Source organism: Eleutherodactylus coqui, chromosome 3 (assembly GCF_035609145.1).
Source record: "Eleutherodactylus coqui strain aEleCoq1 chromosome 3, aEleCoq1.hap1, whole genome shotgun sequence".
Taxonomy (NCBI): Eukaryota; Metazoa; Chordata; class Amphibia; order Anura; family Eleutherodactylidae; genus Eleutherodactylus; species Eleutherodactylus coqui.
This window is the reverse complement of record NC_089839.1, coordinates 310134609-310161097: the sequence shown is the minus strand read 5'-3', so window position 1 is coordinate 310161097 and position 26489 is coordinate 310134609. Positions and strand designations below refer to the sequence as shown.

At 47.4% G+C, this 26489-nt stretch overlaps 2 protein-coding genes and 1 long non-coding RNA gene across 3 annotated transcripts in view; 1 reads left to right on the top strand and 2 right to left on the bottom strand.

Annotated features, from left to right (window-relative positions):
• The window catches only part of MPL (MPL proto-oncogene, thrombopoietin receptor), a 57983-nt gene extending 42775 nt beyond the window's left edge, over positions 1–15208 (bottom strand). The window contains exon 1 of the mRNA XM_066597904.1: positions 15086–15208. Within this exon, the coding sequence (XP_066454001.1) occupies positions 15086–15170 (85 nt within the window). The 5' untranslated portion in view covers positions 15171–15208. The remainder of the gene's footprint in view (positions 1–15085) is intronic.
• Positions 1–26489, top strand: part of LOC136621988 (uncharacterized) — a 398847-nt gene that overhangs the window by 348110 nt on the left and 24248 nt on the right. The gene's annotated exons all lie outside the window — the stretch shown is intronic.
• The window catches only part of TIE1 (tyrosine kinase with immunoglobulin like and EGF like domains 1), a 57529-nt gene continuing 50473 nt past the window's right edge, over positions 19434–26489 (bottom strand). Inside the window, exons 19-23 of the mRNA XM_066597911.1 lie at positions 22295–22365; positions 22143–22183; positions 20847–20943; positions 20662–20761; positions 19434–19842 (exon numbers count right to left, since the gene is read on the bottom strand). Of these exons, the coding sequence (XP_066454008.1) occupies positions 19771–19842; positions 20662–20761; positions 20847–20943; positions 22143–22183; positions 22295–22365 (381 nt within the window). The 3' untranslated portion in view covers positions 19434–19770. The remainder of the gene's footprint in view (positions 19843–20661; positions 20762–20846; positions 20944–22142; positions 22184–22294; positions 22366–26489) is intronic.

Genomic DNA, 26489 nt, shown 5'->3' with positions numbered 1-26489 from the left:
GCGCCTTTCCGGTGCAGAGGGGGCGCAGTGGGTGGTGGCTGGATCTGCCGATCCTCCCACACACGGTAAACCTCCTTCTTCAGCTGCTGGAAGGAAAGTTGGAGGAACTACAAATCCAAGAGTGGCTAAGGTGGGCGGAGCTACAGCCACCAATGTCAAGAAAAATGTTGAAGTACATCTTCAGCTACCCACCGAAGGTGCCATGGACTTGCCCTCAGGGCATAAAGGGAAAATTAAGGGTAAAAGTAACATGGGTCCTGGTCCAGCAGCTAATGGAGAAGTGAGTGAGGTAATGAATGTGGCTGTTGGTACCCCTGCTGCCCCTGTTCCTGCAGGAACAGCTGTCCTTGGTTCCACGGCTAGTATGCCACCTTGTGTACGGGTGGGTGGGGCTTCGGAGGGTAGTCAGGGGGTGGGTCAGGATCCAGTCACCCCTCCAGCGGCGACAACAGCTGGTAGAAGTTATGCCAGTGTCGCCGCTGGAGGGAGGGGGGATGTGTCCTCCTTGTCTTTGGGCTCTGGGGACGGCGTTTTGCAACAGCGCCTCCTGGAGGCCTTGAGGAGGGGGGAGAGCTCGATGAATGTAGGGGGCAGAGTTGTGGATTTGTCTCTCTGGGTGGAGAGACATGGTCTTGGTGCCTTCCGAGAACAAAGGGGGGAGACCGTTTGGTCCCTGCCGACAACCGGACATTGGCCATAGGAATGTGGCTCGTCTTCAGTGGAGAGGCAATGACGCGTGCCCATCCAGGAGTAAGGTGGTGGAGCTTCTGCTGAAGATGGGTTTCAGGGCAAATGACATCTATGCCCTGATCCACCCTTATGGCACGTCTGAGTTCGACATCAGCTTTGTTCGCCCAGAGGGCCTCGAGCTCTTTTGGGGGAACTACGAGTTGATGAAGGACGAGCCCGGCTGGCGCAGTTTCGCTGCACAAGTGGTAACCCGCCAGACTGGAGTCAAGAGAGTAACCGTTTTGACTCGTAACGAGTCCCTCTCTTGTTACGATATCATGACTTGGATAAGTCGGTACAGAGAGGTGGTGGATATGCCCAATAAGAACCGGGACGAACACGGCATCTGGTCCGGAGCCTGGACGTTTATGGTAAAACTTAAGCGTTCAGGGAATTCGGTGGCCCACATACCATCCGCGGCCTTCCTTGGCAGGGATCGTATCTTGGCCTTCTACCAGGGGCAGCCGAAGCTCTGTCACAAGTGCGGCGACCCCACCCATTTGAGTGCAGCCTGTAATGTCATCAAGTGCGCTCTGTGTGGCGAGATAGGTCATCTTGCGGCATCTTGTACAGAGATTAGGTGTCACCTGTGTGGTGACCTCGGTCACCCATTCAGTCGCTGTCCGCGCTCTTTCGCCAATGCGGTCATGGCCCCAGCGGAGGAGAGCCGTGAGGTTGCTTCTGCAGGGGAGGGGACCAGCAGAGGCGATGGAGCCCAGGAGCCAAGGAAGAACAAACATGCTGGGGCAGCCAAGCTAAGGCGCCAAGAGAAGCGCGGAAGGGGCAGGGAGCTGGTGGAAACCCAGGTGGCAGGTGGGTCAATGCTGGCCCCTGCTCCAGACGCAAATCATGTGGCTGAGGCTCCAGGGGACAGGGAGCTGGATGAGGAGGTCAGGAGGATCCAAAGGGAGGAGGCTGCCACTTATTCAGATTCTTCCCACTATGAAAGTGTGGGTGAGGGCAAGGATGAGTGGCAAAAGAAAAAGCGCAAGCAGGGCTCCAAGAAAATGAAAAAAAGGGAAGGGAAATCTTCCCCTGCAACGGGCCAGGTGCAGGAAGGCAATCCAAACTCTCCTCTTGTTGGGCTCTCCAACAGGTACCAAGCTCTCTTGTCCTCGGAGGAAGAGGTGCCTAGGACAAGCGTGGGGCCTACAGGGGGTGCTGAGCCTTCCTCTTGTGGGGGTTTGGTGACCTCCAGGGGGAGGGCTGGCCCAGAGCCCAGTGGCAAGGAGGACGAGGTTGAGGAGCCCCTTGCCATGGACCTTTCAGTGTCCAAAAAACGTGGCAAGGGGTCATCCTCAGACCCTGATGAGAAGGGGGGTGCGAAGAAGAAAGCCATCTAACTCAATCACCAATGATGGCGGCACCCGCTCCGTTGACGCTGGCATCCATTAATGTTGCCAGCATTAAGTCTGATATGGCTAGATTTGTGGCCTTTGATTTTCTCAGCCGCGTTGAAGCCGACATTTTGTTTTTGCAGGAGACCAGGCTGCCAAATTTGGCAGCTGTGCATAACGCAAGGAGGGAATGGAGGTCTGGTCCATCTTACTGGTCTCTTGCGGCCGAGCCATATAGCGGAGTGGCGGTACTTTTTACCGCAGCGGTTGAATGCCGACGGGTTATCGAGTTAGAAATAGGGAGGTGCCTGATCCTGGATGTTCTCATGAAGGGACAAGAGCTTTGGCTAATCAACATCTATGGTCCCCAAACCAAGCGGGACCGCAAGGATCTCTTTATGAGGATCAAGCTGTACCTTTTTACCAGTCGGCAGGTGATCTTTGGGGGTGACTTTAACGCAGTCACGAGGACCCGTGACAGGGGAGGCTCCCTAGGCAAGATGACTTATGATAGCGTCGCGCTTAATAGCATAGCTAGCGAAGCTCGCCTGGTGGATGTCCACATCCGGCACACCCCAGGCCACGCGGGTTTCACCTATTATAGAGGCGAGTGCAGATCTAGAATAGATAGGTTTTATTTGAAGGAGGAAGCCATCTCTTCGCCAGTATCTGTTGTTGAGGTGGAGTTCTCCGACCACTGTCTGATTTTGTTTTCCCTGAATGTTGCAGAGACCCCCCGGATGGGTAGAGGCTTATGGAGGCTGAATTCATCACTCCTGGAGAAGCAGAGATAAGACAGTCCTTTGAGGATTTTCTGCAGAGCCAGGTACCATTACTGGATCTTTGTAGCAGTAAGTCAGAGTGGTGGGAGATGCTCAAGATCAGGGCGGCGAGGTTCTTCCGCCAGCTCTTTAGCCTCAGGAGCCTGAGTAAGTACCGTCTTTATCAGGGCCTGAGGAGGAAACTCGAACATCTCGTCTCGACTGGAGGTAGCCGCGAGGAGATCTCCAGAGTGAAGTCTTTGCTCAAAGGGTGCCAGTATAATAGGCACGCATCTTTGGTTTTTGAGAGGGACTTCGAGAAGTACCACTCACCTGACCCCCTACAGAAACTGCAAGATGTCAGTGAATCGTAAAGTTGTCACTGGACTGATCGACGGTACGGGATCTCTGAACAGGTCCAGATCAGGGATTCTGGAAGTCATCAGATCCTTCTACATCACATCTCGATCTAGAGGGATCTAGATCGAGATGTGATGGCGGCTTTCCTGGCTGAAGCTGTTCCTGAGCCAGGGGATGACATCTCCCTTAATGTTTTGACAGAGGAGATCAACATAGAGGAAGTTAAACTGGCGATTGATGGGCTTGCGCTCAAAAAATCGCAGGGACCAGATGGCTTAACATCCGAGTATTATAAAACCTTTAAGGACCTCTTGAGTCCCCTCTTGACGGAGGTTTTCAATGAGTGTCTTTCCTCGGACACTCTTCCAAAGTCAATGAGGAGGTCGGCTTTGTACCTTCTGTCAAAGGGTAAAGACTCGAGCCGTATTGAGAACTGGCGTCCCATAGCGCTTCTCAATACGGACAGGAAGGTTCTGGCAAAAGTGCTGTTTAATCGGCTGGTCAAGTTTGCACCCCGGCTCCTCTCGGGCGCCCAGCATTGCTCTGTTCCAGGCCATAGCACCTTTAGTGCTGTTCTAGGTGTCCGGGAGGCAGTGGAGCAGGGTAGGGCTGGTCACTGGGAGGGGTACCTGCTGTCCTTGGATCAGGCCAAAGCGTTTGATCGGGTTAATCACGAGTACCTCTGGTCTGTTCTTCTGAGGTATGGCCTGCCAGTGGGGTTTGTCAATTGGCTCAAGACATTGTACGCGGGGGCTGAGACTTTCCCGCTAGTGAACGGTTGCGTCGGCCACCCATTTGAGGTTGGGTCTGGCGTCCGTCAGGGTTGTCCTCTGAGCCCCTTGCTGTACGTGTTTGCCATTGATCCTTTCCTTGGGATGATTGATGGTGGGCCTATGGCGGGGGTCGGGATGGATCGGGCGGTGCCGGAAGCCACCCTCAGGGTGGCAGCGTACGCTGATGACGTCACCGTCTTTGTGTCCTCGAGGGGGGGAGGCAGAGTACGTGATGGCAGAGGTGGATCGCTACTCGGAAGCATCCGGGTCCGGCATCAACTGGGATAAGTGTGAAAGTCTCTGGTTAGGAAGGGGAAATCCTGCATTTAGTCTCCCGGACACCCTTCCAGTGCCCCAGGACTCGGCTAAAGTTCTCGGCATCAAATTTGGCCGGGGAGATTACCCCATGCAAAATTGGGTGGTCAGGCTCGATGGTGCCACTCAGAAGGTGGCCCAGTGGAAGGGTTGGTCTTTGACCCTTCGGGAAAGGGTTAACCTGATCAAAACATACCTGCTCCCTTTATTCATCTACCTAGGCAGCGTATGCATTTTGCCAGAGCCTCTCTGGACCCGGGTCTACAACCTGTTCTTCCTAATGTTGTGGGGGAACAGGTTGAACCTAATTAGGAGAGATGTCACATACCGCACTAGGAGACTAGGGGGGTTATCTATGGTCAACCCCGTGGTGTTTCTTGTAGACACCTTCGTTAAGATTAATATAGGCAACCTCTGGCAAGAGAGGGCTCCTCCGTGGGTATTCTCCTGTTGGGGATGGCTTCGGCCTTTCTTCCAGGAATGGGAGACAGGAGGGCAAGTGAAGGATCTTCGCACGCCGCACGGGCATCTTCCGGCTTACGCTACCGTGGTTCTGAAGGTGATACGCCGGTGGGGTCTGGGGATGTGGGAGATCAGAACTCTGTCGAGGAAACTCCTCGATAAGAGGGTCCTGTTGACCCATTTCCAGAAGCCCCTGGCGCTCAAGGACTGCCCAAGTCGGGACCTGGAGGGAGGGTTACGTTTATTGAATTCTGACAGGATCCCCTTGACGTTTTGGGACTTGACTTGGCGCTGTTTCCACGGGAGACTGTATGTAAGGGGCAACTTGAAGAGCAGGCCTCTGGTGGATAGGGGTTGCCCCCGCCAGGAGTGCAGCAACGTACTGGAAAGCATGGAGCATTTCCTGCTTCAGTGTCCCTTTAATACAGAGGCATACAATCGGGTGGGAGCCTCCATTGGTTGGCCCAGGTTGGCACGCCTCTCGTATGCGGAATGGGTCTATGGGGCATTCAGGGACCTTGGTGGCAGGGACCGGTGCACTTTATTCTTAGTCAGCCTAGTGGTCAGGTTTCACATTTGGAATGCACAGTGTTTAGTTTCAACGGAAGAAAAAATCCTCCCTGTGGATGAGGTGAATAGAAACATCCTGGGTGACCTGGTGAAGGTGCGCTCTCTGGATTATGAGAGGTTGGGCACGACTAAGGCCTCTCTCCTATGGAGAGGGTTTGTATTTCGTTAGGGACAGTCTTCTTATTGTTAGGGTCTTTGTAGGGACAGAATAGGGAGAGGTAGGGACAGTTCCTCTGAGGGTAAGTTTTAGGGAAGGAGTAGGGACATTGTAGGGACAGATTAACTATAGGGATAGTGTTTCTCTATTTGGTCGGTGCCCGGCTTATCATATCCAGTCCTTGTGGAGGGCTGAGTGTGACACTAGTAGAGTTTTTGTTTTCGGTCAAAGATGAGGTATGTACGGCTGCAGGTAACTGAACCTTAGGCTTTCGGGTATTAATATGTAGTGTTGGTTTGTAGTTGTGTAGTATAAGATATGTTATATGTTTTGTTTTGTTTATAGGGTTAGGGGTTATAGATAGGTTGGGTGGGGGTTTATTGGGGGGAGGGGGGGGGATTTATGCCTCAGCCGTAGCTTGACACGTCCCGGACAATGAACACTGGGCACGGACTGTTGGTGCGGGCGTGGCCCTCAGGCTGCGGCGGGCAGGGTGTGTGTATGCGGTGCAGCTCGGCTCGTCCTGGACATAGACATTGAGCACGGACTTGGGATGCAGGCGTGGCTCCCAGGCTGCACCGTAGGGGGTTGTTTGGGGTGTGTGGTGGTTTGGTCTGGGTATAGGGTTAGTTTAGAATTATGTAAGGTTTTATTCTTTAGGTGGTGGGCATTAAAAATAAATAAATAAATAAATAAATAAAAAATAAAAATTAAAAAAAAATTTAAAAAAAATAAAAAATTTAAAAAAAAAAAAAGGTATTAGGTTGTTCTTATTATTATTGTTATTATTATTACTTTTGTTATTGTTTGCATTATTGTTATTATATAATTGCTTCAGTTATTAGTCGTTTTCTTTCTTCTTTTTTGGGATTTCAGGCTGGATCCTGTGAGTTATGGTTGTTTTCTTACATGTGGGTTTATTGTTATATGTAGTATGTAGTGTATATGTATTGGTGAGTATGAGTGAGTGTAGTTTTGGAGTGCAGGTTGGTGTAGTGTGCTGTGTGTATTGTTTGGACCAGATGGACCTTTTTCTTTTGTCCTGAAGTAAGGCAAAGTACGGATAACACAAGTGATGATTTGTTTTGGTTTCATCTTTGTCTTATGCCAAGTGAGCGATATTTATGTTCTGTTTATTGTTATGTTTTTCACTTTTATAATAAAAAGATCTACAGGATGTAACTCAGGGTCAGTACAGGATAAGTAATGTATGTACACAGTGACTCCACCAGCAGAATAGTGAGTGCAGCTCTGGGGTATAATACAGGATGTAACTCAGGGTCAGTACAGGATAAGTAATGTATGTACACAGGGACTCCAGCAGCAGAATAGTGAGTGCAGCTCTGGAGTATAATACAGGATGTAACTCAGGGTCAGTACAGGATAAGTAATGTATGTACACAGTGACTCCACCAGCAGAATAGTGAGTGCAGCTCTGGAGTATAATACAGGATGTAACTCAGGATCAGTACAGGATAAGTAATGTATGTACACAGTGACTCCACCAGCAGAATAGTGAGTGCATCTCTGGAGAAGGTTGGGTGTGTGAGAGCTCTGCAGGATCCAGGGTGTGGTCACCAGTGAGAGGAATCTTACCCAGCCAAGTCTACAGGTGCTAGGCTTGCTCAAGCCATGGAGTCCCGGACCTCCTCCCTCTGGCTTCGGTCGGGGGGAGGGAGGACTGCACCCCAGGAGGGGAGAACATCTGGTCAGAGTGGCAGCAACATCACCCTGACTCCCCTGGAGGAGCGCAAGATGACTCGGAGCCAGAGGAAGAGAGTAGAGGACCATGCTGAAAAACAGCATAAACAGGCAAGTTGGGCTGATCGCAGGGAGGGCGAGTCAGTGACGGATGTGGCAACCCTTATTGCCAAGCACATGAAGGACTATGAACATGTCGGGAGGCAGCTTAACAAATATAGGCAGGAGCTGCATGCTGCCCGCTGTGATGCGGAGCGGGCGAGATCCCGCACCAGGAAATTGGCCATATCGTGGCAGATTGAAGCCTGTGAGGAGGCTATTGAGTTCTATGAAGAAAAAAGGGAAAGGATCCTGCAAGCAAGTGGGCCTTTCAAAGAGAAGCTCTTGAACGATGAAAGGTTCAGCAAAATGGCATCTGTGAGCAGCGGCGGCATTAAAGAGTGCTCTGCCAGGCGCTCAAGCACCAGCTCAGTGGAACCCGATGGTGCCCAGGATGGTCGAGCTGGGTGTTCTGGTTGGCGGCAATCGTCACTGCCAGGTGGGACTACTGGGCCCAGCATCCCAGCTGAACAGGTCAGCCTGCCACCCACGTCGGGCGAATCTGACCTGGAGGACTCTGATGACAGCTGCAGCAGCAGTGGAGAGGGGGCACTGATAATGCGGCAGATTCAGCTGCAAGAGTCCCCAGAGAGGCTGCAGTCCTGCTATTTTGGAAAAGATCTGCCCCTGGAAACATCAAGCAAGAAGAGGAGGAAAAAGGAAAAACCATATATGCAGGAGAAATTTATTTATGTCACCAAGCACTCTGGTTTAGCTGCAAAGTCAGATCCCCCCCCCCCCCCACACCCCCCCCCCCACACACACACACACACACACACACACACACTCATGGTAAACATCCGCCTGTTGTTCGTAGTAAAGCTGGAGGAACTACAACTCCCAGAGTGGCTAAGGTGGGTGGAGCTACAGCCACCAAAACCAAGAGAACTGTTGAAGGGTGAGACACGGAAGCTGCTGGTGTGCATCTTCAGCCACTCACCGGAGGTGCCATGGACTTGCCCTCTGGGCAGAAAGAGAAAGATAAGGGTAAAAGTAATATGGGTCCTGGTCCAGCAGCTAATAGAGATGTGAGTGTGTTAACGAATGCGGCTGTTGGTACTCCTGTTGCCCCTGTCCCTGCTGCGCCTGCTCCTGTGGGGACCCAGGGAAATCCAGGTGTCCCCAATTCCCTGGGTAGTATGTCATCTTGTGTACAGGTGGGTGGGGCTTCGGAGGGTAGTCAGGGGGTGGGTCAGGATCCAGTCGGCCCTCCAGCGGCAACAACATCTGGTAGAAGTTATGCCAGTGTCGCCGCTGGAGGGAGGGGAGAGACGTCCTCCTTGTCTTTCGGCTCTGGGGACGGCGTTTTGCAGCAGCGCCTCCTGGAGGCCTTAAGGAGGGGGGAGAGCTCGATGAATGTAGGGGGCAGAGTAGTGGATTTGTCTCTATGGATAGAGAGACATGGACTCGGTGCCTTCCGAGAGCAGAGGGGAGAGACCGTATGGTCCCTGCCGACAACCGGGCAGGACATTGGCCGTAGGAATGTGGCTCGTCTTCAGTGGAGAGGCGATGATGCATGCCCCTCAAGGAGTAAGGTGGTGGAGCTGCTGCTGAAGATGGGGTTCAGGGCGAATGACATCTATGCCCTGATCCATCCTTATGGCACGTCTGAGTTCGACATCAGCTTTGTTCGCCCAGAGGGCCTCGAGCTCCTTTGGGAGAACTACGAGTTGATGAAGGACGAGCCCGTCTGGCGCGGTTTCGCTGCACAAGTGGTAACCCGCCAGACTGGAGTCAAGAGAGTGACCGTTTTGACTCGTAACGAGTCCCTCTCTTGCTATGACATCATGACATGGCTCAGTCGGTACGGTGAGGTGGTAGACATGCCCAATAAGAACCGGGACAAACACGGCATCTGGTCCGGAGCCTGGACGTTTATGGTGAAACTAAAGCGTTCGGGGAGCTCAGTGGCCCACATACCATCTGCGGCCTTCCTCGGTCGGGATCGTATCTTGGCCTTCTACCAGGGGCAACCAAAGCTTTGTCACAAGTGCGGCGACCCCACACATTTGAGTGCCGCCTGTAATGTCATCAAGTGCGCTCTGTGTGGCGAGGTAGGTCACCTTGCGGCATCTTGTGCAGAGATTAGGTGTCACCTGTGTGGTGACCTTGGTCACCCATTCAGTCGCTGTCCACGCTCTTTCGCCAATGCGGTTGTCGCCCCAGTGGAGGAGAGCCATGAGGTTGCCTCTGCAGGAGAGGGGACCAGCAGAGGCGATGGAGCCCAGGAGCCAAGGAGGAACAAGCATGCTGGAGCTGCCAAGCTGAGGCGCCAAGAAAAGCGCAGAAGGAGCAGGGAGCTGGTGGAAACCCAGGTGGCAGGTGGGTCAATGCTGGCCCCTGCTCCGGATGCAAGTCATGTAGCTGAGGCTCCAGGGGACAGGGAGCTGGATGAGGAGGTCAGGAGGATCCAAAGGGAAGAGGATGCCACTTCTTCAGATTCCTCCCACTATACAAGTGTGGGTGAGGATGACAAGGAGTGGCGGAAAAAAAAATGCAAGCAGGGCACTGGGAAAGGAAAAAGGAGGGAAAGGAAAACTTTTCCTACAAGAGGCCAGAAGCAGGAAGGTAATCCCAACTCTCTTCCTGTCGAGCTCTCCAATAGGTTCCAAACTCTCTCCTCTTATTCGTAGGAGGCAGACAGTGAGGTGCCTAGGACAAAGGTGAGGCCAACAGGGGGCGCTGAGTCTTCCTCTTGTGAGGGTTCAGTAACCTCTAAGGGGAGGGCTGGCCTGGAGCCTAGCGACAAGGAGGATAGGGTCGAGAAGCTCCTTGCTATGGACCTTTCAATTAGCAAAAAACGTGGCAAGGGGTCATCCTCAGACCCTGAGGAGAAGGGGGTGGGAAGAAGAAAGCCATCTAACTTGATCACCAATGATGGCGGCACCCACTCCGTTGACGCTGGCATCCATTAATGTTGCCAGCATTAAATCTGATATGGCTAGACTTGCGGCCTTTGATTTTCTCGGCCGCGTTGAAGCCGACATTTTGTTTTTGCAAGAGACCAGGCTGCCAAATTTAGCAGCTGTGCATAAGGCAAGGAGAGAATGGAGGTCTGGTCCATCTTACTGGTCTCTTGCGGCCGAGCCATATAGCGGAGTGGCGGTACTTTTTACCGCAGCGGTTGAATGCCGACGGGTTATCGAGTTAGAAATAGGGAGGTGCCTGATCCTGGATGTTCTCATGAAGGGACAAGAGCTTCGGCTAATCAACATCTACGGTCCCCAAACCAAGCGGGACCGCAAGGATCTCTTTATGAGGATCAAGCCGTACCTTTTTACCAGTCGGCAGGTGATCTTTGGGGGTGACTTTAACGCAGTCACGAGGACCCATGACAGGGGAGGCTCCCTAGGCAAGCTGACTTATGATAGCGTCGCGCTTAATAGCATAGCTAGCGAAGCTCGCCTGGTGGATGTCCACATCCGGCACACCCCAGGCCACGCGGGTTTCACCTATTATAGAGGCGAGTGCAGGTCTAGAATAGATAGGTTTTATTTGAAGGAGGAAGCCATCTCTTCACCAGTTTCTGTTGTTGAGGTGGAATTCTCCGACCACTGTCTGATTTTGTTTTCCCTGAATGTTGCAGAGACCCCCCGGATGGGTAGAGGCTTATGGAGGCTGAATTCATCACTCCTGGAGGAAGCAGAGATAAGACAGTCCTTTGAGGATTTTCTGCAGAGCCAGGTACCATTACTGGATCTTTACTGGATCTTTGTAGCAGTAAGTCAGAGTGGTGGGAGATGCTCAAGATCAGGGCGGCGAGGTTCTTCCGCCAGCTCTCTAGCCTCAGGAGCCTAAGTAACTACCGTCTTTATCAGGGCCTGAGGAGGAAACTCGAACATCTCGTCTCGACTGGAGGTAGCCGCGAGGAGATCTCCAGAGTGAAGTCTTTGCTCAAAGGGTGCCAGTATAATAGGCACGCATCTTTGGTTTTTGAGAGGGACTTCGGGAAGTACCACTCACCTGACCCTTACAAAAACTGCAAGATGTCAGTGGATCGTAAAGTTGTCACTGGACTGGTCGATGGTACGGGATCTCTGAACAGGTCCAGATCAGGGATTCTGGAAGTCATCAGATCCTTCTACTTGCACCTTTTGAGAAAGAGGGATCTAGATCGAGATGTGATGTCGGCTTTCCTGGCTGAAGCTGTTCCTGAGCCAGGGGATGACATCTCCCTTAATGTTTTGACAGAGGAGATCAACATAGAGGAAGTTAAACTGGCGATTGATGGGCTTGCGCTCAAAAAATCGCCAGGACCGGATGGCTTAACATCCGAGTATTATAAAACCTTTAAGGACCTCTTGAGTCCCCTCTTGACTGAGGTTTTCAATGAGTGTCTTTCCTCGGACACTCTCCCAAAGTCAATGAGGAGGTCGTCTTTGATCCTTCTGTCAAAGGGTAAAGACTCGAGCCGTATTGAGAACTGGCGTCCCATAGCGCTTCTCAATACGGACAGGAAGGTTCTGGCAAAAGTGCTGTTTAATCGGCTGGTCAAGTTTGCACCCCGACTCCTCTCGGGCGCCCAGCATTGCTCTGTTCCAGGCCGTAGCACCTTTAGTGCTGTTTTAGGTGTCCGGGAGGCAGTGGAGCAGGGTAGGGCTGGTCACTGGGAGGGATACCTGCTGTCCTTGGATCAGGCCAAAGCGTTTGATCGGGTTAATCACGAGAACCTCTGGTCTGTTCTTCTGAGATATGGCCTGCCAGTGGGGTTTGTCAATTGGCTCAAGACATTGTACGCGGGGGCTGAGACTTTCCCGCTAGTGAATGGTTGGGTCGGCCACCCATTTGGGGTTGAGTCTGGCGTCCGTCGGGGTTGTCCTCTGAGCCCCTTGCTGTACGTGTTTGCCATTGATCCTTTCCTTAGGAGGATTGATGGTGGGCCTATGGCGGGGGTCGGGATGGATCGGACGGTGCCGGAAGCCACCCTCAGGGTGGCAGCGTACGCTGATGACGTCACCGTCTTTGTGTCCTCGAGGGGGGAGGCAGAGTACGTGATGGCAGAGGTGGATCGCTACTCGGAAGCATCCAGGTCCGGCATCAACTGGGATAAGTACGAAAGTCTATGACTTTTATGAGAGGTTGGGCACGACTAAGGCCTCTCTCCTATGGAGAGGGTTTGTCTTTCGTTAGGGACAGTCTTCTTATTGTTAGGGTCTTTGTAGGGACAGAATAGGGAGAGGTAGGGACAGTTTCTCTGAGGGTAAGTTTTTAGGGAAGGAGTAGGGACATTGTAGGGACAGATTAACTATAGGGATAGTGTTTCTCTATTTGGTCGGTGCCCGGCTTATCATATCCAGTCCTGGTGGAGGGCTGAGTGTGACACTAGTAGAGTTTTTGTTTTCGGTCAAAGATAAAGTATGTACGGCTGCAGGTAACTGAGCCTTAGGCTTTCGGGTATTAATGTGTAGTGTTGGTTTGTAGTTATGTAATATGAGATGTTATATGTTTTGTTTTGTATATAGGGTTAGGGGTTATAGATAGGTTGGGTGGGGGTTTATTGGGGGGAGTGGGGGGGATTTATGCCTCAGCCGTAGCTTGACACGTCCCGGACAATGAACACTGGGCACGGACTGTTGGTGCGGGCGTGGCCCTCAGGCTGCGGCGGGCAGGGTGTGTGTATGCGGTGCAGCTCGGCTCGTCCTGGACATAGACATTGAGCACGGACTTGGGATGCAGGCGTGGCTCCCAGGCTGCACCGTAGGGGGTTGTTTGGGGTGTGTGGTGGGTTGCTCTAGGTATAGGGTTAGTTTAGGATTATGTAAGGTTTTGTTCTTTAGGTGGTGGGCATCACAAAAAAAATAAAAAATTTAAAATAAAAAAAAAATAAAAAAGTATATTGGGTTGTTATTATGATTATTATTATTACTTTTGTTATTGTTAGTATTATTGTTATTATATAATTCATTTGGCATGGATTTTCAGTTATTAGTCACGTTTTCTTTCTTCTTTTTTGGGGGGATTTCAGGCTGGATCCTGTGAGTTAGGGATGTTTTCTCACATGTGGGTTTATTGTTATATGTAGTATGTAGTGTATATGTATTGGTGAGGATGAGTGAGTGTAGTTTTGGAGTGCAGGTTGGTGTAGTGTGCGGTGTGTATTATTTGGACCAGATGGACCTTTTGCTTTTGTCCCCTTTGTCCTGCAGTAAGGCAAAGTACAGTTAATATAAGTGATGATTTGTTTTGGTTTTATGTTTATGCCAAGTGAGCGATATTTATGTTCTGTTTATTGTTATGTTTTTCACTTTTATAATAAAAAAGATCTACAGGATGTCACTCAGGAGCAGTACAGGATAAGTAATGTATGTGCACAGTGACTCCACCAGCAGAATAGTGAGTGGAGCTCTGGGGTATAATACAGGATGTAACTCAGGATCAGTACAGGATAAGTAATGTATGTATACAGTGACTCCACCAGCAGAATAGTGAGTGCAGCTCTGGGGTATAATACAGGATGTAACTCAGGTTCAGTACAGGATAAGTAATGTATGTACACAGGGACTCCACCAGCAGAATAGTGAGTGCAGCTCTGGAGTATAATACAGGATATAACTCAGGATCAGTACAGGATAAGTAATGCATGTACACAGTGACTCCACCAGCAGAATAGTGAGTGCAGCTCTGGAGTATAATACAGGATGTAACTCAGGTTCAGTACAGGATAAGTAATGTATGTATACAGTGACTCCACCAGCAGAATAGTGAGTGCAGCTCTGGGGTATAATACAGGATGTAACTCAGGTTCAGTACAGGATAAGTAATGTATGTACACAGGGACTCCACCAGCAGAATAGTGAGTGCAGCTCTGGAGTATAATACACGATGTAACTCAGGTTCAGTACAGGATAAGTAATGTATGTATACAGTGACTCCACCAGCAGAATAGTGAGTGCAGCTCTGGGGTATAATACAGGATGTAACTCAGGTTCAGTACAGGATAAGTAATGTATGTACACAGGGACTCCACCAGCAGAATAGTGAGTGCAGCTCTGGAGTATAATACAGGATATAACTCAGGATCAGTACAGGATAAGTAATGCATGTACACAGTGACTCCACCAGCAGAATAGTGAGTGCAGCTCTGGAGTATAATACAGGAAGTAACTCAGGATCAGTACAGGATAAGTAATGTATGTACACAGTGACTCCACCAGCAGAATAGTGAGTGCAGCTCTGGAGTATAATACAAGATGTAACTCAGGAGCAGTACAGGATAAGTAATGTATGTACACAGTGACTCCACCAGCAGAATAGTGAGTGCAGCTCTGGAGTATAATACAAGATGTAACTCAGGAGCAGTACAGGATAAGTAATGTATGTACACAGTGACTCCACCAGCAGAATAGTGAGTGCAGCTCTGGGGTATAATAAATGATGTAACTCAGGAGCAGTACAGGATAAGTAATGTATGTACACAGTGACTCCACCAGCAGAATAGTGAGTGCAGCTCTGGAGTATAATACAGGATGTAACTCAGGATCAGTACAAGATAAGTAATGTATGTACACAGTGACTCCGCCAGCAGAATAGTGAGTGCAGCTCTGGAGTATAATACAGGATATAACTCAGGATCAGTACAGGATAAGTATTGAATGTACATAGTGACTGTATAAGTTTATATAGCAGCCATCAGAAGAGGGGAAATTTCTGCCGTGGTTGTGTTCATCTGACAGATGACTGCAATGTCTTAGGCTTATAACATTGAATATCAGCTGTGAGACATATTAGGGACAGATGAAAGTTCTGCCTATGAATGTAAACAAAGAACATTTCAATTCACTGACAGCAAAGATCCAGAAGCATTGCAGCCGCAGACCATACCTTGTTCTGTAACTTTGGTTTCCACAGCAGAGCAGACCAGGGTGAGGACCGCGCACAAGGTGACAGGTAGACGTCTTCTCCTCATGGCTGCAGACGTGTTTCAGCCTCAGAAGTTGCCACTTCTGACATTCTGCACACACTTATCTAACATGATAGCCTGCAGCTTCAGGAAACCCCTTTCAGGAGGGTAAGGGGTGGCTTCATGAAGCAGCGGTGTGCGGTAAACGCTGTGACAGTGACATGGCGAGGCCCTCGGTGCATCCTGTTGATGGCTGGTGCAAGAGGGTGAAGCTGAGCAGCAGGAACCAGAGAAGGAAGCAGGAGCGAAGATAAGAGACCTGCCCCACGTTTACTCCAAGGGATTATTTGGGTGTCTTGTACATTGTGAGATGCATGAAAATAGAACCCATCATTCTAGGCGGGATTTACACGAGCAAGCAATTTACAAGCATTTCTTACGGCTTCCACCATGTGGGTGAAATATTGCAATATTTTAATAGTTCCGAATTTTAGGTACCCAGCAATACCAAATATGGGGGTTATTGTAATTGTTTAGATTCCTTTGTAGGTAAATGGAAAAAAAGGTTTGAGCTTTTTTGAACATTTAATATTTTTTTTCTATTTTTTACTGTTAAAAAAGCCATTAAATCTTTAACAGTTTTATTCCGTCCCGATGGGAACTTGAACTTGTGATCATTTGATCGCTTGATTTATATACTGTAGTACTTCAGTATATAATTATTTTTACTGCCACAGGCATCTATGCATGTTAGCCGTGGGTGCCTACAGCACTCTCCAGGTTTCCATGTGCACCATTGACACCCCCTAATCACATTGCTTGGGGTGTCGATTGGGCATGGAAAGGGGGTACCCCCTCCTGCTGACTTTTTAGACACGCGGTCCGCTTTGACCACAGATCTGGCAAGGAAACAGTTACTGCAAATGGATATATATTTATGTCCTATGGATGGCGCAGGCTCAAAAGCTGTTACTGACGGCTGGCATCCTTCTGCAACAGCGGGGATCAGTGAAAACACCAATCCCTGTGAGAACCCCTTACATCCCGCAATCAATGTTGATTGCTGCATGTAAAGGGTTCACAGAGAGAGCGTACTCCCTTTGTGATGTCATCGGCCCACCACCATCTAATTACAGAGAACCCATGGGTTACCAAGGTAACCACATGCCAAACACTAGCATTTGGCTCCACCCTGACCTGTGATCGTTATGATTAGCGATAATGCATCGCAGTACAGAAGTACTTCAGTATATTATCAAAGCGATCATACATATAACATGTTTTAAAAAAAGTAATAATTGTAAAAAAACATTTAAAATTAATTTAAATAATCTCATTTTATGCACATTTCTCACTCTTTGTTTTAAAAATTTTTTTTTTTAAAGTAAAACCCCCCCATATTTGGTATTTTCACATCCGTAACAACCTGTACAACTGAATACACTTGTAATCCGGCACATCAAATGCTATAGAAAAAATAAGGCAAAATGCTTTTTTTGCTCATTTCATCTCCCAAAAAAATGCAAAAAAAAGTCATATGTACCTCAAATTGGTGCCAATAAAAACTACAGCTGTTCATGCAAAAGTCAGGTCCTCACAGAGCTCCGCCCCCTGGAAAATAACAGTTGTGAGACTTTTTATAGAGCAAAGCAAACAAAACTCCAAAACAATCATTTTTATTGAGCAAAAGTGGAAACATCAAAAAAATATATAATTTTGGAATTGTTGTAATCGTACCGCCAGCAGAAAACATACCAAGGCCGGAAATTTTTTTTCTCCCTATCCTCCAAAAAACTAAATATATTATATGTATCCAAAAAATGATGCCAATACAAACCGCAGCGCGCCACCCAAAAACAAAGTTATGGCTTTTGAAAAGTAGAGATGAAAATCTCAAAAGGTCCAGAATAGGCAACATCACTAAGGGGTTAAAGAAGTCTCTGAGGGCCGCGTGTGACATACATTGTATCACAGTTTATGCTACCTGTTATACATATTTGTACTTTGTAGCAATTGGGTCCAGAAAGCAGATTTTGGGGAGGTATGTACAACTCTGATCATTCACATTGATGGCTCCTTATATATATGTCCATAGGGTTTTATATACTGTGTCTATAGAGTTCTATGAATACGTTCCCATGTAAAGGAAGCAGTAACCATTGCTGTATAGCCCATATACAGGGTACAGCACCCCGTACAGAGTAGAGTTAGGTACCCAATGATAGGACATGCAGCAATTTTTTTTCCTGCAGCGTAATGTGATGATGCTCATCTCTCTGACTTCATTCAAAAGAATGGGGTTCATATTTGTGCTTCTACTACAGACCCTTCCCCTATGGTGTATTACGGTATAGGGCCATAATGGGGGGTGGCATCACCCTTTTATATCCCCATCCTTGGAGGATCTCTGGCCCCCCAGCATTACACAATGTCCCACGGGGGAATGAACATTTCCAGTTTCCCTCATTTAACTATAAGGGTCCCAGCAGCAGAATTCCCCCGGACCTACTAGTCAGTAGTGGGACCCTCACTGACCCCAAGTATGAGGGTCCCTGTTTCAGAAGTCCACAGTCACTTTATTTTAACCCCTTAGTGACTAGGCCTATTTTGGATCTAAGGACATGCTGATTTTTGGGGTATTTTCATCTCCACTTTTCCTTTCTAACCTTTTTATTTTCCCGTCCACATGGCCGCATGAGGGATGTTTCTTGAGTGACGAGTTAAAGTTTTTATAGGTACCATTTCTGGGTACATATAATGTATTGCAGAACTTTTATTCATTCTTTTTGGAGGCCGGGAGCAAAACATCCATTACGCCTTTGTTTTTTTACAGCATAAGTTACATGATACATTTTCTCTGCGGTTCGGTACGATTACGGCGATACCAGAATTACATATTTTTTTTAGGCTTTTCCTCCTTTGCACAATAAGAAACCTTTTTTGGAAAATGCCTTGTTTTGCATTCAGAGTCCCAGAACATCTTTTACTTTTCCATGGACGGAGCTCGGTGACGGCTTGTTTTTTGCGTGCCGAGCTGCAGATTTTATTGGTACCATTTTGGGGTAAATATGGCTTTTTTGATCACTTCTGTGCTTTTGGGAGGCAAAATGAACAAAAAAAGCATTCCGGCTCAGTTTTTTTTCTTTCTTTCTTCAGTGTTTGCCGCGCGGGTAAAAAAGGGTTGTTCTGTTTATTGTACAGATAATTGCAAATGCGACATTACCAAATATGTGAGCTCTAAATTTTTACAAATTTTCTTTTTTAATCAAAGAGGGAAAAGTTTGCAAAAGTTTTTTTTTTTTTACTATATTTTTATGTCCTTATAGAGGATATGAACCTGCGATGCTGTGATCACACTGGTAATACATTGCAGCACTTTTGTACTGCACTGCATTATGACTTATCACAGGACATGACAGACCGTGACGCCATTGACTGGTATGCAGTTTCCATGGCAACCTCATCGCCCCTCCACAATTAGATGGTGGATGGCTGATGACCCTCTATGAACCCTTTACATGCCGCGATCAATAATGTGTACTGTTGCAGTGGGAGGCCAGCTGTTAGTCACAGCCGGCTCCCGCTGTGGATGGTGCAGACTCCTGAGCTCATGCCATTCATGGGATGCAAATGTATGCCCATGTATGTGAACTGTTACCAAGCCAGGATGTACATTTATGCACTGGGGTCTGAAGGGGTTAAAAGGCAACTTCTGCTTCTCCTGACAGATCTGTTCTGGTTTATTCCCCACAAAAAAAATGAAATGCCAATTTTTGAGCATTTGTATCTTATAACTCTTCTTTATGCTACTGTATTCCTCTATTATTCCTCCTGGAAATGAATATGAATATATTGACAACTGGGTGCTTCTCTTCTCCTGGCCAACAGGGCTTGTCCATACGCACTGAGACGCTGTGCAATCAGTTCTAAGGATGTCAGACTATGCAGGGGGGCACCTCCTATTGATGAAGGAAATAGTGACACGCGGTTGTCAGTTTTGTCATATTTTTCCAGGAAGAATAACAGAGGAATATCACAATGCAGATTGTAAGAAAAGATGCTGCAGAAGCGATATATTACAGGGATACAATTATATAGTAGAACAGACATGTCAGGAGAAGTGATGGTCAGTGACTGGGAGATGAGACACAATCGAGCCGCTCATTTTGGGGGTCCCCGTGGCCAGGGGACTTATTCAGTTATTAGTCCATGACGTCTGTAACCGGGACCCCCATCAGGTCTCTCTTCATGGTAAGGACCGCTGGATGATGAGTAGTCGATGCTTTTGCTCCAGTTAAAGATGATGAGATGTGAGAAAGGGAAGTAATAGAAGCTACAAAGTAATGAGGTTTATTGTGAGCCAATAGTGTGATTACTGTACAGGGGCAGAGGGGGCGCTGTACATACAAGTCATGGCAGTGTAGAGCTGTAGCGGGGCCCTCTCTTATCACACTCCTCCAGCCGCCCCATCGACCCCTCCATGTCACCCACTCATGTGGTTTGTGGGCGCCGCGGAGATGATTGACAGCAGAAGCCTGGGATCCGGCCACGGGCTGCGCTGCTCCCTGCGGTCCTCCTCTCCGGAGGGCGGCGAGAACATTAGTCCTTCTATGCGGAGTCCGTATCTCTATGTGCAGAGTCCATAACATTGTACTCCGTCGTCTGTTTACGCCTCTTCGGCTGTCGCATCGATTCCAGCATAGGTAAAATTCTCAAACAGCGCCATGTTGACGTAAGCCTGGAAGATACAAACGCGATGCGTCACCAAATGTGTTCGCCATGTACGCCGAGCGCCGCGCTGTCCAGCACCAGGCAAAACAATGGCGCCATATGCAGTGAGGTCATGAGCGTGCCAACGGGTACCGGGCCTTGGCCAGCACGTCTTCACGTTACACAGGCTGCATGAACTGCTTAGGCCGGCTGCGCACGCAATGCGCAATGAATAGAACTAATGATTTCAATGGGGTCGATGATCTAAGCGCATTTCCTGCACATTTCGGTCGCAGCATGCTCTGTTTTTGGCTGGGAGCATAAATAAAAAATGTGTGTGCAAAAAAATGAACTTTCATTCCGCAAAGACGCTGCGCTCATGCCCGTGCGAATACGCATACGCTCGTATGAATCTGACCTTAGACTCAAGATGAACAGCTGCCCTTTAATGACCCCCCATTGTAAAACTCCCCCCCCCTCTCCCCCTTGTTATTAGGTTACTTCTAAACTTGCTACAAATAATGACACGTGGGGTCAAGTGGCTGCGATCTGCTGATCGCCCAGCGATGGATCGGCCATGCGGGCCGCTGCTATAACGCTCAGCAGTAAGGAGGCTCAACACTGAACCGTAATATCCAAAGTCCAAAATCTGCATGCGGGAGAGGGTCTTTCTTTTGGATACGGCCCCCGTTTCTTGCCTCTATAGTAAAGTGAAGGCGATGGTATCCATCAGCTGCCCTGTTACCCACTCCAGTTTCATAGGGGCCACTGACCATTTTGATGCCCCCTCCCCTTATTAGTAGCCCCCATATCTTTACTCTTGGTTGTGCATTCGGACAATTCCTACCTTCCTGGCCTCCAGCATGCGGATCAGCTGCAGGGATATCTGGGTAAAAGGCGGTCGCTCATAGGGACGATCTCGCCAGCACTGCCGCATCAGCTCATACCTGGAACGAACACACATTAGGAGGCAGGACGGGGGAGGAGGTATTCTGTGTAATAGATTCGGCTGCTGACTGTGTCGTAACTTACACTTCGTCGTCACAGTTTCGGGGTTTCTCCATCCGATAACCCTGCGGTAATTTTTCATAGAGCTCCGCACAGGTCATCCCGCAATATGGCGTCCCACCTGGAAACGATGAAGCCGGTTAGGATGGCGCTGGTTCACATAAACAAAAGCACACTGGACAGTCCAGCTACAGCCCTGTGAATGGGGTTCTCTAAGCTGGACATCCCCTTTTAAGTCTTCAGACAACATCTACAATCACTTGCAAGTTATCATAATTAACCCCTTCCTGATGTAAACCATACATGTATGGTGCATGATGGGAGTCATTGTATGCAGCGTTGACCATACAAGTCTTTTTGCCTATTAAAACGTGACTGTGGCCTGTGGTAGATCTTAATAGCTTGCCTGTTAGAATGAAGTATAATGCAATACTATGGTGCTGCAGTATAAGTTCACAAATCATTGCAAGTTCAAGTCCTCTAAGAGGACTGGAAAAAAAGGTAAAAGTAAGAAAAAGATTTTATTTAATTATTAGAATAAAATATTAAAAGTAAAAAAAAACCTTGTTACAATAAAAAGTTGGGATCGCCGAGTCTGTAAAAGTCCAAATTACTAAACTATCACTATTAATCCCGCATGGTGAATACTGTCAGAAAACAATGCAACGCCAGGATTGCACTTTATTGTTATCGCGTCTCTGAGAAAAAATTAAACAAAATGTGATCAAATAGTCGTCTGTACCCCAAAACAGTAGCAATAAAAACTGCGCTATCCTCGGCAAAATAGTTATGGGGGTCAAAAAATCACGACAGAAAGCAGTTTTTTTTTATAGGTATTTGTTTATAAGTAGTACAATATAATACAACGTTATAAGTTGGATGTCCCCACAATCAGACTGACAGAGCGGAGTCACTGGACAAATAAAAAGGTTCTGCTTTTCTAAAACTGGGGAGGAAAAAACAAAAATGAAAAAAAACAAAAAGGGCTGCAGCAGGAAGGGGTTAAAATGGGTTTATAACGTCTAATGAGAATGAAATGACTCCCGTTATCCCACCCTCTAATGATGAGAAGACTCCTCTCTTCTCCTTCTCTCCCAGTCTACATAACAAAGCAGACGCCTGAACTGCTGTAAACAAGAAGTATCAGTCTATTGTGCCCTCTAGTGGCCAGTGTGAAAACTGCAACATTTCATTTTTTTAAATCTGTAAAACGTGTGTAACGATATCTGATTTGATACGTTATCCGCAGCTGATACAATATTGTTCAGTTTAAATGTTCATTTCAACTACAAGAAGCTAAAAAAAAAAATCTTCACTCACCTAAACTGACAATCTCCCAGAGGAGGACCCCAAAGGACCAGCTATTGGGGGAAAACAAGAAAGGGTTAAATATCTTATAGACCTGCTGCTATAACGTGGGAGCATCAAGGAACACAGCACTAGCGGACCCTCGCCCTATAGGTGGAACTTACACGTCACTCTTTGTAGTATAGACGCTGTAATTGAGGGACTCGATGGCCATCCAGCGTACCGGGAGGCGACCCTGGGGAACAGAAACCATCATTAGGGGCGAAAGAAAGAGGCAAAATCACATCTCTGATTGTTTAAATTTAAATCATTTAAAAGTATTTAAATACCTTCCCATTCTGGGAGGAGCTTAATTGCTGCATGACTATGTGCAGCTGACAATGGGGTGGAGCCTGACATCTAATGTATATCCTGGTGCTACAAAATATGTATCAGAGAGCCAATAGCTGTGAGTTGCTACATTGTAGAAACCAGAAGGTAACAATGATGATTTCAATGGGTTTATTCAAATGTCTGCATTTTTCATGCAATTTTTGCAGTATGTCCTAATTTGGTCCTTATGATGGATTGTAGTCAATGGCCTGCTGTTCGCGATTACGTCATACCCAGGAAATCAATGGGACCGTTGAATTTTGTTTTTCTATGTGTAAACCGCTCACACATGCAAAATAACACAACACACAGAATACACGTCGTTTTGGTCCTTCAATACATTCCATATTCATGGACTGAAATCTGCATACGACCGTGTGAATGGGCCCTACATGTACATCCTGGGTGGGAAGCAGTTTCTGCAAATGGACATTACATCCTATGGATGGCACTGGCCCAGAAGCTAAGCTAGCTGTGACTAATAGCCGATCTCTGTGCAACAGCGGGGATCAGCAAGGACACCGATCCCCGCTGTTAATCCCTTACATGTTGCAATCTATGTTGACTCCCTCTGTTACATTATCAACTCTCCGCCATGTAATAGTGGAGGGCCAGTGGCGCCCGGGTCTGCCATGGCCTGTGATAAAGAAGCAATAATGCATTGCAGTGCAGATGCTGCGAGACTGAAAATCGCCAACATAAATAGACTCACGGAAAAGAACGGGTTCTACTTTTGTGATTTTATGATGAATGATCCCGAGTCTAATGTTACCTTTACCTCTGTCTGGTTAATTAATTAACTGCATGCTTCGATGGGTGGACTTCACCCATTTATCATTGCATAGGAGTCCCTGCTTGTTCAGCATCTGTACCAGGTTTGCCCCGGGTGATTTCAAATCTGAGGGATGTTTTGTTTTCACCAGGCGCAGTACTGCTCCCTGCATTACACAAAGGCTAAAATGTTAGGGGTGTGGTTGTCAACAAGAGAAACCAACAGGAGAGGGAGTGCAGCTCTGGAGTAGTAGTTTGAACTAGGGACTCTGGGGGGGGGAGGGAAAGAGTAATAAGGGGGAAGACAGTGTAGATAGTGACCTGTGACCAAGTAATGGAAATGGGGGTTGATTGAGGGGGAGGGGTTAGTACAGTTAGAACTGATAGAACAGCTAATAGTATCATTAGTAGCACAATGAATATAAAGAACAAAAACAACCATATAAATTATATGTCAACGAATGCAAGAAGTCTGATCAGTAAAGTGGGTGAGCTTGAAGCAAGAATGTCTGAAGAAAAGTACGACATAGTAGGAATAACTGAAACATGGCTTGATGATAAGTGCAATTGGGTGGTGAATTTACAGGGGTACAATCTCTTCAGAAGACACCATGGGAACAAGAAAGGGGGAGGGGTATGTCTGTATGTTAAATCCTACTTAAAGCCAAAGCTACAAGAAGATATAGGTGTAGGAGATGAACACGTGGAATCTTATAGGTAGAAATACAGGGAGGGAAAAAAAAATCCTGATAGGGGTTTTCTATAGACCACCAAAAATAAAAGAAGAAACTGAAAACTTATTAATAAGGCAGATAGAAGAGGTGTCAAACTGCAAGGAAGTAATTATCATGGGGACTCTAATTATCCAGATGTAATATGGGAAGAGGAAATCTGCAAATCTCACAGGGGTGATAAGTTCTTGAGAAGAATTAAAGATAACTACCCTACCCAACTTGTGCGGGAACGAACTAGAGGGAGGGCCACTCTGGACTTAGTACTAACAAACTGGACCGAATAATGGGGGTGCAGGTTGAGGGGCACTTGGGGAACAGTGACCACAATATAATTAACTTCCAGCTGTCATTTAATAAGAAGCCTTATCAGGGAGCGACAAATAAACTAAACTTTAGTAAAGCAAAATTTGATCAGCTTAGAACTACTATCGGTAACATTAATTGGGACAACATCCTCAAAAATGTCAGTACAGAGGACAAATGGGAGGAGTTTAAAATGATCCTAATCACCTCATGTGAGCAGTTCATACCCTTTAAAAATAAAAGGACTTCAAGTAAAAGGAAACCAATGTGGCTCGACAAGACGGTAAGAGGGGCAATAAACGAAAAAAAGAAAGCATTCAAACTACTAAAGCAACAAGGCAGCGAAGCGCTAAAATCGTACAGGGAAAAAAACAAAGTATGTAAGGAAAAGATAAAACTGCCAAAGAAGAGGCAGAAAGACCCATCGCCAAAGAGAGCAAAAATAACCCTAAACTATTCTTCAAATATATAGACGGTAAAAGGATTTGCACTGAGAGCACTGGCCCTTTAACAAATAATGAAGGAGAAACCATAGAAGATGATGGGAAGGGGGGGGGGGGAGGGGGAAATCTATTAAATAGGTTTTTTCTCAAGTGTATTCACAAAGGAAAAAGAAATGTTACACAAGATGCAGGGGAATAAAACGAACCCCTCACAAAGTATCACCTGCCTAACAAAGAAGGAAGTGCAAAGCCGGTTAAAAAAGATAAAATTGACAAATCACCATGCCCAGATGGAATACACCCAAGGGCTCTAAGGGAACTAAGTGATGTGATAGCTAAACCACTATTTCTTATATTTATGTACACTATTGAGACTGGCATTGTATCACTGGATTGGCGCATCGCCAATGTTGTTCCAATATACAAAAAGGGGTCAAGAAGGGAGCCTGGTAACTACAGGCCGGTAAGTCTCAGTTCAATCATTGGAAAAATATTGGAGGGGTTTCTGAGAGACGCCATCCTAGAATACCTAAAGGAGAACAACAGTATAACTCTTCACCAGCATGGATTCATGAAGGGTTGATCATGTCAGACCAATCTGATCAGCTTCTACGATGAAGTAAGCTCTAGGCTGGACCTGAGAGAGTCTATTGATCTCGTATATCTGGACTTCTCTAAAGCATTTGACACCGTGCCGCATAATAGGCTGATATATAAAATGAGAAGCTCGGATTGGGTGAAAACGTGTGTATCTGGGTAAAGAACTGGCTCAAAGATAGGAAGCAGAGGGTGGTAATAAATGGTTCATACTCTGGGCCACAGTCGCTAGCGGGCGGCCACGGGGTTCAGTATTGGGCCCCATTCTGTTCAATATATTTATCAACGACCTGATAGAGGGGCTGCACAGCAAAATATCAATATTTGCAGATGACACAAAATTATACAATATAATTAATGCAACGGAGGACAATGTGCGGCTACAAGAGGACCGAGATAAGTCGGGGGCTTGGGGAGAAAAATGGTGAATGAAGGTCAATGTTGATAAATGCAAGGTTATGAACATAGAAACGGATGTCACCAATATACACTAAATGGGGTACTGCTAGGGAAAGGACCTAGGGGTACTAGTGGAGTGTAGATTAAACTGGAGCAATCAATGCCAATCAGCTGCTGCAAAGGCCAATATGGTCTTGTGGTGCATTAAAAGAGGTATAGGGGCGAGGGACGAGAACATCATCCTTCCATTATATAAGGCACTTGTCAGGCCCCACATGGAATACTGCGCACAGTTCTGGTCACCGGTGCTCAGGAAGGATGTTACAGTACTGGAGGGGGTTCAAAGAAGAGCGACTAAACTAATACATGGAATGACGGGACTGGAATACCCAGAGAGGCACCAAAACTGGGATTATTTACCCTGAAAAACAGACGGCTAAGGGGCGACCAAATAACTATGTATAAATCCATGAGGGGACGATACAAGGATCTCTGCCATGATCTGTTTATACCCAGGACTGCGACAGTAACAAGAGGACATCTGCTACGTCTAGAAGAAAGCAGGTTTCATCACCAACATAGAAATGGATTCTTTACTGTAAGAGCAGTGAGACTGTGGAACTCTCTGCCTGAGGAGGTGGTGATGGCAAAATCCATAGAGGAGTTTAAGAGGGAATGGATGTCTTTCTAGGGAGCTATGATATTACAGGATATAGACATTAGGTGACCAGCGGGTTGTG